At 51.0% G+C, this 12,988-nt stretch overlaps 1 protein-coding gene across 5 annotated transcripts in view; it reads right to left on the bottom strand.

The window, feature by feature from the left end:
* Nucleotides 1-12,988, bottom strand: part of FRMD4B (FERM domain containing 4B) — a 203,672-nt gene that overhangs the window by 115,100 nt on the left and 75,584 nt on the right. For all 5 annotated transcript variants that reach the window (XM_045578941.1, XM_045578940.1, XM_036430563.2 and 2 more), the window contains exons 2-3: nt 5,123-5,188; nt 2,829-2,923 (exon numbers count right to left, since the gene is read on the bottom strand). In XM_045578941.1, the coding sequence (XP_045434897.1) occupies nt 2,829-2,923; nt 5,123-5,188 (161 nt within the window). The remainder of the gene's footprint in view (nt 1-2,828; nt 2,924-5,122; nt 5,189-12,988) is intronic.

Genomic DNA, 12,988 nt, shown 5'->3' with positions numbered 1-12,988 from the left:
GTTGTCCGGCCACGGAACCCCACCCAGTCTCCTCCAGCCTCCTCTGAACACCTGTCTGCTCCCACGCATTCCCACTGACTCAACAGGTGACATAAGACCAGTGCCCTGGTGTATGTCCCTCACAGTCCTATGGTACACGCACTATTATTACGCTCATTGTACAGATGAGAAAACCGGAGTGTCAGAGATGTGAAGTCACTGGTCCAATATTGCCAGGAGCTAATTCCAGCACATCAAAAGGTTGATAAAACAAGGGCTGAACCACATATGTAATCACCTGTTGGAGTGGCTAAAGGGCACTTCCCCCAAACCTGAATAGGATGATTGCTTGTTGTCAGACAGCTCAGGACATCTCAATCTCCATGTTTTTGCCTTCTGTTGGCCAAACACCTGAACAACTGTAGGCTATTGCCCAATATGACAATGCTTCTGCACCCTACTCTTTGAAGTGTATTATCTCCATCTTGCCTTAGGACAAATTGTGTTAATAAAAAGCAAGGGTCCTGAGTCAAGAGAGAACTTTAGCTCCTTTAGCTGAAGCTCCTCTGACCCCCAATGCCTTTCAAAATTCAAAACTATCTTTCATCTCTGGACTCCTACTTGATCTACACACAGCCTTTCTCCAGATTGCTGAACCCTTCTTAATGCTGGGACAAGAACCCCAGCACAAGATCACACAGCTCCCAGGATTCTATGATATCTACCCCTTGCCTTCCCCCCAGTATAATATCTCGTCCCACTTTGCCTCTTACTCTCTATTGTCTAGCCACACTGGCTCTTCCCCTTTCTCAACAACAACAGCAACAACAACAACAACAACAACAGCAACAACAGAAGGTGCCTGGAGCACCTCTAAGTGGACAGAACTGGTTCTTGCTCTTCATTGAATGCCCCTCCCCAGAAGCACCCAGCTCACCCTGCCGGGAACGGCACCCAGCTTTTCTGGATCACAGCCTTATTTTATGTTCTTCAAGCCTGTCATTCTGGTGTTTCCATGTATGGCTTGTTTATTTGTGCTGCTAGTCTATGTCATGCCAGTATAAGCTGCAGGGAAGCCAGAACCCCGTCTGTGTTGTTCACAGCTGACTTCCCAGGACTTAGAACAATGCCTGGCACTTAGTGGGCACTCAAGAAAGATTTTTAAATGAAAAAAATACTCCCATATTTATTGAGCTTTTAGCTTCTACTTTATGTGACCTCTAAATTATAGTGCTTATGACCTCTAAATTATAGTAAAGATTGCACCACATAACTTAGCCATTAAGTATTTATAGATTTATGTCTTGTGCTACTAGCTATTATTTCATTCACATTCAGCTTCAATGTGTGTGGGCGCATGTATGCACAGGTGTGTGTGTGTGTGTGTGTGTATGTGAGTGTGATCACTGATCCACATGAACTGGCCCTGGCTTTCTGGCTGGAGCATGGGTCAGTGGACATCTGCACTTCCTAGCTCATCCAGCAGAGAATGTTGAGTCAGAGGAGGGAGGTGCTGTGAGGTGAGAGCACCTTTTTCTGCTTTGTTGAACCCTCCTCAGAAAATATCCCGAATCAAGGTTTCCAGGTTTTGCCATGTCTCCTGGTAGCTCAGCCGCTGGGGTTTCTCCAGCCCAAGATCCGAGCCCAGGGGTATTTCCAGGAGGTCACAGGCCCTCAGCCCTCTAGGCAGGACATAACCGGAAGTCACAGTGTGCAAGCAAATGACCCCTCTGGGAACCCCCTCTGCCTGGTTACGCCGGAGTGCTGAGAGCATGTGCTCTGGGAGATTTGCTGTGGTGGCAACATGGTTTGTCTGGAACACATTTTCTTGAATTTTAATATGTGAAGAGATCTTTGGAAATTATCCTCAGAAAGGGGGAGAATTCCTCTGCTAACGTAGCAGGCTGCATATCACACAGGCGAATTGGAATATAGGCGAACTGGGCTGCCATAAAGCAGGCAGATATGTACTCACACAGAATAATGTCGATAACTCAAAACACATTTGCTTACAAGGAGTTTTAAACTCATTGTTATAAGCCTGCCTCACTTCAGAGAAGATCTAAATTGCTGACAAATACATACAATCTCCAAGTTAGCAAAAAAATGGAAGTAAATGGAAAGAAAAGATGGTGAGGATGTAACATAAAAGGGGCTCAGTGGAAGTTAAGAAGTCCCCTCCACATTAAATTATATACATGTCTTATGGGTGGGCCATAAATTGCCTACAAACTTCCTTGCCACCAACACCAAAACATTATTCAGTTCCAAGATGTGAATGAATGACCATCTAGCATTTCTCTCTCTGCTACATGAGCTCATTAAGCAAGCACAGTGCATTCAGAGAAGAATAACAAACTAATTACAACAAATTTCTAAAAGAGGACAATATTTTGAGTTCTTAAGGTCAATATTCCTTTTCTTCTCCTTCTACAATAGTCCTAGGAGAAAAATCTTGCCTTAAAAAAAGTTAAGTAGCCCTAGCAAGTTTGGCTCAGTGGATAAAGCATTGGCCTGTGGACCGAAGGGTCCCAGGTTCAATTCCGGTCAAGAGAACATGCCTGGGTTGTGGGCTCGATCCCCCGGGGTGAGGGGAGGAAGGGTAAAGGGAGGGGGAGGGGAGGGTGCAGGCGGCAGTCGATAAATGATTCGCTCTCATCATTGGTGTTTCTATCTCTCCCTCTCTACAATCAATAAAAATATATTAAAAAAAACCCCACAAACCTTTAAGTAGGACATAGTCTAATGATTGGAGCATTACCCCCACCCCGTGTTTTTTTTTATTTTCTAATTATGGATGACAGCAGGGAGGTGGCCCAGACAAAAGGTGAAGAGATAGAAACACTTACATGTCATCTGTAAACGTGATTCCAAAGTACTCCTTCTCCTTCAGGTTGAAATGCGAAGCCACGAGGTCCAGCAGCTCCCGCGCTAGCAGCTTGGGCTGTGGGTACGGAACGCCGGTTAGAACATGCTTGCCTCTCTCAGTGCTCCCACCCCTCTGCCCAATAGTGTGTTCGCTCTCAAATATCTGCTTCTCCCCAGCCGGGCGGCCCGCTCAGACTCCTGCAGACTATCCTCTGAGATGAAGGAGAGGAGTGGGGAGAGGAACCTCAGTGAGACCATCCTTCTCAGACATTTGCAGTTCCTTACTTCTTCCCTCTCGGCAGGGGTGGGGACCTTTTTTTAATTTTCTATTTTTTATCATGCCAAGCCGATTTGGACATTCGTGACATCATTCGCGGGCCATACAAATCATCAGCTCAAAAAGTAGCCTGCTCTATTCGGTCAAACATTTAATTAACTCACCCCTAATGCCTGGCAGGACCAGACCAAAGGATTTCATGGGCCTCAGACGTCGCTGCTCTAAGGTAAGACTGTGTTTACTAAAGCCCGGGTGTTTTTGAAAAACACTCTTTCATGTGTAGTTTGGTGCTAGTGACCAAGACAAAGAGTATGAACCCCTCACCATCTGCATGTAGGAATAACTGGGCTTGGTGGACTAGTTGAAAAGGATCAAGACCCAGGCTGTAGGGGCATCAGAGATCGAATTAAAAAGAACAATAACAGCAATAAAAATCATTCACTGTGCCCAGCTCCTTATATTTATTACCGCATTCCGTCCTTGCAAGCGGCCATGAGGTATGGGTTCTTAGTTTGCACTCTCTGGACGGGTCAGCCAAGGCCAGGAGAAGTCAAGCCCTTGTCTGGTATTACAGTCAGGAACCCCGTTCTGCCCGCTTTAAGGCCTAAGCGTCTCCTTTCTCTAAGGGAGCACTGTGCCCATTGTACGGTGGGCTTCACTCTGCTTACTGAGCATCTAGTTAGAGGAAGGAGCAAACGGTGCGCTCTTAGGAAGCACTGGACTTGGTGGGAAGGGGCACGGTTTGGAATTAGCCAGAATGGCTGTGACTGTGGCCGCTGGATTTGCAGAGTTGGAGAGGAAAAGGGGTTTTCAGGAGGGTTTGCTAGGTGTATCTGCCTGAACTTTGAGTCAGTTTAGGATTTGTCATGATGGTTTGAGGGTTGAATGTTTGCTTTGGGGAATAAAGAATAGTTATGAATAGAGAGGGAGAAAGAAAGAAAGGAAGGAAGGAAGGAAGGAAGGAAGGAAGGAAGGAAGGAAGGAAGGAAGGAAGGAAGGAAGGAAAGAAGGAAGAAAGAAAGAAAGGATGAAAGAAAGAAGAGAGTAGCTCTAACTGGTTTGGCTCAGTGGATAGAGCATTGTCCTGCAGACTGAAAGGTCCCAGGTTCAATTTCAGTCAAGGGCACAGGCCCAGGTTGTGCTCTGGATCCCCAGTAGGGGGCATGCAGGAAACAGCCAATCAATGATTCTCATCATTGATATTTCTATCTCTCTCTCCCTCGCCCTTGCTCTCTGAAATCAATACAAAAATATTTATTTAAAAAAAGGAAGAAAAGCAGAGAAAAGAAAAGAAGAGAAAAACAGGCAGAAGTCTAGATTACAATGTCTCCTCTGGTGAGACTATTGTGGGCTGTACTATTTCCATTCTAACTGAAGCCTGTGCCTGGCGGCTGGGGACAGGCCCAGAGGGAGAGACATGGAGGCGTGGTCAGAGGCAGGCATTCTGGCCAGAGCTGTGGGTGTGGCTGTCAGCGGGGACTGCCAGCATTGTTAAGACTCTTGGTCCGAAGTGTTGGGTAGATAAAGAGAGAAGCACCCACCATTAATATGTCACCACTTACTAAAGCCCACATATTTCACAAAGAGATTTCATTCTCATCTATGATTTAGGTCGATTTTAACCGTGATTCTGTGAGGAAGCCTGGCAACCTTAACACCAGTTCACAGTTTATGAAGCGGGTATTTACCCTGGACAAGGCCATGTGCCAGGAAAGCAGCAGGATGCATAACCCTTTTCCAGGAGAAGCATTATGTGATCCAATTTACCAGCAAGAGATTCAGAGAAGCAAAGTCACTCGCCCAGCTCCACAGCTACTGAGCGTTAGGGCTGCGACTGGAACCCGCGAATCTGAATATATGTCACCAACGTGCAGTCACATACAGACCAGGCCTACTGGCTTCAAAGCTCCTTCTCCACCCCTGCGCCACGGGCTGTGAGCGCAGACGCGCAGCCAGCATGGCACGGCCACGCGCTCCTGTGGCCCGGGGAACACCCACCTGCACCAGCAGTTCCAGCCGGCGGCCGTCCAGGAGGTGCACCTGGCAGTGCCTGCCCTCCGTCATCTGTGGGGAGACAGCAGAGCGGTCAGTGGGGCTGGCGGGAAAGCCCTGAGCTCGAGTCATCACTGACTTCACACGTGATGTGCTCAGCCCAACATGGCTTCACCTCAGGAAAACACAGGCGTGGTCACACACAGATTCATTACATGGCATCAGCACTTGTTAAAATTTAAATGTTTTTAGCTCTTTGACTTAAAAGAAGAAAAGAATGAAAAACAGAGATGACTCAATATACTAAAAAGATAATACCTATATGTGCATACACGATTTTATTATGAAAAGTGGGTTTCCTTCCCAGAGGAAACTAGTGCTGTATTTTTATTTAAACCAGTATTTTATTTTTCAAATGAAAATGGCTTTACTCATTGGTGTGCTTTAATATATATAATACATGCATAGTTATAAGAAGAAAAACATGATTCTAAAGTTCAAATGGAAACTTTCCATTTTATAAGTCTACTGCTGCTATAATTAAGAACAGGTAAGATACACAGTTCAGAACTGTTTGATGTATAAGTATCCAATTATATTTAATTTTTATCATTTGTACTTTCAATTTGGGGAAATCCTCTCTGTGAAATAGTCAAGCAATGCACAGAGTGCAAAGATTCCCCTTGACTCGCTCCCGCTTCCCGTCACCGGACCTGCCAGCTCGAGGAGGATCCTCACAGGCCGCTGTACATGGACTTTCAGAACACCGGGGTACATATCGATATTTTAAAAAATTATATGAAATGTTTTTCTCTAGTATTACATATGGCATATTATTACATATGACATACTATTCTGAAAATAAAGCAAATACTCAAAGTATTTGTGTTTGTATGTGTGTAGCCATCCAGAAATTTTATACAAATAGATATCTGTAGTTGTGTGGGTCTGTGGTGTGTGTGTGTGTGTGTGTATTTTCCCATTTTCAATTCAAACGCCATTTCTTGAAGATCTTTCCACTGTCAACACACATATCCCAGGCTCATTCTTTTTAAAGGTCCTATAGTATCAGGTATCGTGTGCACATACAGTAATTCCTGCTGGGAATCATGCTGTTCCCACATTTCATGGTAACAAGATGTACAGTGGACTCGGCACACCCAGCTTTGCCCACGGGTGTGTGATTGCTGGACCACTCCGGAAGAGCATGGCCAGCATTTTGTACACAGCCTAAGGTACGCATAACCTGGCTTAAAAGAAACCAGCTCCCATCCCTGAGCACCAGCTGTGTCCACAGCGATCCTGGCGGTTCATGTCCCCTCTGAGCTGCAGCAGTTACCCCTGGGATTGGTGCTTTTCATCCCATTTCACACAGGAGGACACGTGTGGGATAAGCAAGCTGTCTCCGATGTGAACGGTGCAATGGCTGCACTTGCGTTTTTGATTGAGCTCCGCCCTGAGAGGGAAAGTAGCTCAGCTGCAGACGGTGGCACCATGGGGATGGGGCCCGCAGCAGCGACTGAAGGCGTGCTGGGAGGTGACCGCGCCGGCCCTGACTATGTGCTGAACTCTGCAAAGCCAAGGCCAGCACACACGTCTGGCGGCAAGGGGAAAGGGAACAAACCTTGGTCCCAGCCACTAAGCTGTGCACTGCCTATACATCACCTCATAAAGCTGCACAAAGCCTGTGCCGTGGCAACATCCCATTTTAAGGGAACTGAGGTTAAGGGAATTTATTCAAAGTTACCTAGACAAGGAAAGAACCAAGCCAAGATTTACATCTTGGATCACATGATCTCACACAGCTAGAGGAAATAATGAACAACATAAACTGATGAACAAAAACAGACTCAGAGAAAGAGAAGCAGCGATCAGATTCTCAAACCTCAGAGGGAAAGTAAGGGAGAGTGGGGGTAAGGGGGAGAGATCAACCAAAGGACTTGTGTGCATACATATGGGCCTAGCCAGTGGCCATGGACAACAGGGGATGGGGGCATATGTAGGGAGGGGTTTGGGATGGGAATGGGGGGGATAAGGACAATTATGTGAGACCATAATCAATAAAATAAAAAAATAAAGTCATCTTCTTTTCTACTTTAGCTTGGGAGCAAATAAATAAATGTGTCAGTCACTTTATTTCTTTTGTAAAACCCACATAAGGAAACCAAACTCATGACCTATAGAAAGATGTAATGAAATAAAACTAAAAAAATCAACTCACACAGTATGAATCCATTAAGAAATATGTCAAAATATTTCACACTGCTTTGTTGTTGCATAATCCAAACGAATTTATGCCCTAATTTTACAAAAACATCCTTTTCCTTTCCACTGTGCTTTGGACCTCCCTCAGGCTGGTCACCGCCTTTTTGCCAACACATACACTTACCCTACAGAATTGAATGGTGAATGTTTTGTCACGTCTGCCCAGCTGAGGACAAACATGGGCGGTGGTGTCCGTATCTGTACAGCTTGGTCCTGCCCTTTGGCCTCAGTTGATTGGAGCAGGGACGCACACCTGACCCAAGCTGGACCAATCAGAGCCTCAGCCCAGGGAACCTGGAATGAAGTCTGAGTAGGTGACAATGTGGCTGCCTGTGTGGAGGGGTGGAGAGCAGAGGACAAGCAGTTCCTCAGGGGCAGGAGAAGCCACTCAGCTGGAGAGGCCAGCGGGGGACTGCCGTCTGCATCCCTGGCCCTCCCCACACTCTGGTCCCTTCCACTGGCCCGGGGAGATGTCCTGGGCTCCATGAAACACCCTGTATTCCTGCCATAAGCCCACTCTTCCTCGCTCTTACGCTGACTGGAGTTGGATTCTGCTTATTGCAACTAAAAGCCTCTTTATAAGACACCACAGGTGCCTACACCTAAACCAAGGCAGAGGTTTCCGAAGGATGGACTCCCCAATGACGTCATTAAAGTTGTCAACTCACAATGACTGAAGCTCCCGCCAAGGGCAGTACAACGGCCAAGAGAAAGGCTGACATCTTGGGGGAGAGGTTCTGATCAAACATCTCGCTGTGTGACCTGACAAGACACACAGGCAGGAGAAGGCGGTGCAGGTGATGGGGAGGAAATTGCTAGTTCTACCCCCGTGGCACGTCCGTCTGCACCTGTGAGCAGTGTCCCCAGCCCTTTCCTCTGCGGAGGTCAGAGGCCGATGCCATCGCCCGCAGCAGGAAGGCCCGCCCTTGTCACTCAGACTGCAGGTGGGAAGGCGGTGGGTGCGTTTTGTTCATCAGGACAACGCTTATAAATAAGTTATGATTGACAATACTAGAAATCGGGAGATGCCACGTAATAAAGGTCCAGATGGTAAGATCTGGAAAGACGGCTGGATTTCCTCTGGCAACATCTGGCCAGGGTGGGGCGGAGTGGCTCCTCCAGATGAGGCCTGCGGCCCTGGCTCACTCAGCCTGTTGCCTGCAGGTTCCCAGGTGTGAACAAGCACATCTGGTTCACGTTCACGTGGCACTAGGGAAGAGACAGCCAACGTCACAGAGCTGTGTGCCCGGAGAAGTGCTTGGCGCTTGGCCCTCACCCCGTGTAGCCTTTCGGCCTCTACAGGAGCCGTGAAGGGGACAGCGCCTGTGAATGACGAGGGAACTGGGGCCTGAGAAATCATGTGACCTGCACTGGAGCTCTAAGCCAGCCTGGACTCCACATGGCACTCCCCCCCTCAGGTGCTGTGTTACGGAGACGCCTTTCCTTTCTGAGCCACAGAAGCAGGCCCTGCTCGCTTTCCCTCTGCTGCCCTGAGAGCGAGATGAGCCGCTTCTCAGGGCCGCCTTATTATAGTCCTTTTGCTGGGAAGCTAACAAACAAGTGCTAAACCTTCCTGGGATCTATCCATCCTCCCATTAAAAGAGTTTCTTAAAGGAAGACTGTTACTAGCCCATTTTAAAGAAGATAAATGACAAGAAATGCTAACAGGTCGGTTAACAAGCATGTGGCAGAATGTTTCCCAGAGCCGAGGGGCAGAGATAAAGAAACGGGGATGCTGGCTCCTGTGTGCCTCCTGTGCCTGCCCCCTCCCCAACCCTCAGACATCTCAGCAGCAACAGTCACAGCACCCGCACAGGCTCTGTCTCTGCTCCGGGTGCCCGCTGAGCCCTGGGCAGTATCAGCACATCCTGTCCTGTGTACTCGCTGAGGTAGGCAGTCTTAGTGCCATGTTACAGGTAAAAGAATTTAGAGAGATTATACTTAATAGTTTCACAAATGGCAGAATGAGACCCACACCCAAAGCTCCACTCTCCACACTCACGGTACACACACGTTCAGCACCTGCCCTGTGTGAGTGGGGGAGGGAGGGGCGGGGGGGCGGGGTTTGGTGGGGGGAGGCCGCCCCACACAACCCTTCCTTGGTAGGTTGGGTAAGTGGGTAGAAATGGGAAACAAAGTGCCAAAATCACGCATCAAAATGATTTCCGTTCCAGGGAAAATGCATCAACTCGCAGTAAAGTGTAGAATTCATAACAGAAGGGTTTGAGGGCCTCTCCTCACTGCCGCTCAGTGGCGACCGGGGAGCTGAGGCTCGGCCTGCCCACCACACAGCTGTTGGCGGGGCCTGGGATTGACAGGCAGGACGCTGCCCTGAGGCCAGAGTGTGGGGCTGTGCCAGCTCCTCAGCTAACAAATAGCACCTCTTACCCAGATCACTGCTGCCCAACAGGCTGGCTCTTCTCTCTATCCGGAATTGTGCAGTTTTAAAGTTTTACTTTATTGTTTAAGTATTACATATAGGAGTACATCTATCTCCTTTTCCCCCCATAGACCTTCCCTCAGCCTCCCCTGCCCCCTGTCTCATGCCCTCATCCCCCTCCCCCAGTGTCTGTGTCCATGGGTTGTGCTTATGTGCATGCCAACAAGTCCTTCTGTTGACACCCCCCCCCCACCAACACTCCCCAACAGGTTGACTTTTAAAAATAAAACAACAAAAACTCCCAATACCTACAAAACAAACAAACAAACAAAAAAACCCAACTGGGCATTTTTTATTTATTAAAAAACGTAAGTCCCGCTGATGTTCCATCTTCCAATTCAACATCAGAAGTGACATTTGCTAAGCTATCCATGGGTCATTGCCATGACTATATCCACAAATACAGAGTCACTTTAAAAACAAAAACAGCAACCTGTTCATTGAACTTACGCATCCCGTAAGCGGGCAGTGGCTCATTGGGAGGTGCACGTCCATCACTTTGGTGGGCGGTGGGAGACCTGAGAGGCCAGCACCTCGCTCAGGGCCGCCAGCGGTCAGAGGCAGAGCTGGGATTCCGGGGTTACTCCCCATTTCCCAGCGTCATTATCGCCCACATTCTACCTGACTAACCGGACACTTGCTTTCTTTACAAAAAGGGGTTTTTGTAGTTTTACAGTCCCGCTTCGGGGGGAACAAGCCCAAGGCCTCCTCAGGACCCGCTGCGGCTCCCAGCGGAGGAGCCTCCCTCTCCTCCCCCCGCAGCTCATCCCGGACCCCGCCTGCCACGGGCTCCGCCAGGGCCCGGGCGATCCTCCCCACACCCACATTCCCTCCTCCGTGGGGGGCTCTTCCCGGGATCCCCTTCCAACCCCCGCCCCCGCACCACCGGAAGCTTCAGATTTGACCCTAAACCCCGACCCGGCCCCCCGACCCCAGCGGCAGTGCCTGTGCGGAGTCAGTTAAAACTGGGGTCTCTCTGGTTCCGGCTGCCCCACCCGTCTCCAGCCTCGCCCCCTCCTCGGACCGGGAGCGGAGCCCCGCGGAGCCTGGGCACACGCGGCGGCCCGTCCCTCTGGGCAGCGAACCGGGATGGCGAGGCTTGGCCCGGCCAGACCTCCGGCTTCCCGGAGCGCCCCGAGGTGCGGGGAGCGCCCCGAGGTGCGGGGAGCGCCCGGAGGTGCAGGGAGCGCCCGGAGGTGCTGGGAGCGCCCCGAGGTGCACGGAGCCACCAAGGTGCACGGAGCCACCGGGGTGCACGGAGCCACGGGGCTCAGGCTGCCTCCGCCCGGCCCCTGACCAGGGGAGGAGAGCCAACACCCCCCAGGGGCCGCCGCTGCCGCAGCACAGGGCGCTGGGGTGGGAGGGTGGGGTGCGCAGTGCGGTCTCTCAGAGAAGACCAGCACCCCACCCCCACCGGGCTCTGCATGGCACATGGTCTGCGGAGGAAGCAGCTGCTGCCCCGCCCCCGTCCCTTCTGACCTTTCCTGGAAGCAGCTTTTTTGTTGTTGTGGGGGCCGCCTCAGAAACATGGTTCCTCAGGGCTTTTGTGGGTTCCCTATCCGGAGCCTCACCCCCTCACCCCTGCCTGCACGTGCGCGCTCAGCTGGCCCGGTGACCCCTAAACGCAGAGACTTCACACTCACCAGCCTTGCCACACAGAGGGACATCTCCTCTCCCTACAGTGTCCTCACCCCCTGTCCCCCTCCTCCCTGGCGACGCCCCAAATCTCATCGCCAACCCCTCTGCCTGGCCTCCTCTTCCTCCCCCAAAGCCTGTTTGCACTTGAGACTTTGCACGCTGGCTCGCCCCCGCTCAAGCCCGCTGCAGGCGCTCCCCCCTCCCCCCCAGCTGCACTCCCCCCACCCCCCTCCGCAGTGCTTTGGCCGCTCTCAGGCCTGAAATCAACTTCACCCTCTCCACAGAGGCCTTCCTCCTCAGGGAAGTGAGCCTGCCATGCTCTCCCTGTCCCAGCACTCCCCTCTGCTCTGTCCACCCTCCTCTGCCTCCCCATCAGCAGTGCACCCACTGGGAGACCTTTCCTCATGTGCTCAGGGCCCAGGCCATGCCCGCCCCGTGGGGAGAATGCGGTAAATGCATGTCTGCTGAGTGGAGGAGCCCTAACGACTCATGATGAATAGTATAGGGTCATGTCAGGGGACCGAGGGCCAGAGCACCGCCCAGCCTGGTGCAGGCAGACTCACATGTGCCAAGAGCCCAGGACAAGGTGCGCTGTGTCAGGTGAGCTGCTCCGGGAAGGCGTGTATCTAGGCCGGTCTCACTGACTTTGGGATCTATTGAGCGGACGGTTTTGTATTTCCCCCAGATGATGTCAGCCCCAGGCGAACAAGGCCCCTCTATGTGTCTCTGGTGTTGTCTGAACATGAGCCGCTGACACGGCGCTGAGACAATGGCCGGGTGACACCGTCCCCAAGCCCGGCTGTCATGTCCCCTTGGGCTTCAAGGCGCCTCCCTCAAGGGGCAGTGTGGGAGCAGCTTTCTGTGTCTCTCCTCTGGCTTCCATTGCACACTTGCTGATGCCTCAGAGCCCTAAGGCCTTCCCACATGCAGCACCCTCCCTGCTCCATGCTGCTGAGCCTGGGGGGTAAGAGTAACTCCTAGCTGATGGCTACCTGAGGGTCTGAGGCCATGACCCGAAGGATCTCCTACTCTGACATCCCTGACCCATAGGATCTCTCCCTCTGACACATCCCTGACCCACAGGATCTCCTCTGACATCCCTGACCCATAGGATCTCCCCCTCTGACACATCCCTGACCCACAGGATCTCCTCTGACACATCCCTGACCCACAGGATCTCCTCTGACATCCCTGACCCACAGGATCTCCTCTGACACATCCCTGACCCACAGGATCTCCTCTGACACATCCCTGACCCACAGGATCTCCTCCTCTGACACATCCCTGACCCATAGGATCTCCTCTGACACATCCCTGACCCACAGGATCTCCTCTGACACATCCCTGACCCACAGGATCTCCTCCTCTGACACATCCCTGACCCATAGGATCTCCTCTGACACATCCCTGACCCACAGGATCTCCAATGACATTCCCGACCCATAGGATCTACTCCTCTGACCCATCCCTGACCCATAGGATCTCCTCCTCTGACACATCCCTGACCCATAGGATCTCCTCCTCTGACA

The sequence above is a fragment of the Pipistrellus kuhlii genome, unplaced genomic scaffold (assembly GCF_014108245.1).
Source record: "Pipistrellus kuhlii isolate mPipKuh1 unplaced genomic scaffold, mPipKuh1.p scaffold_m20_p_11, whole genome shotgun sequence".
NCBI lineage: Eukaryota > Metazoa > Chordata > Mammalia > Chiroptera > Vespertilionidae > Pipistrellus > Pipistrellus kuhlii.
Note: the sequence above shows the minus strand (reverse complement) of the source record. Positions and strands in the feature narration are given on the sequence as shown.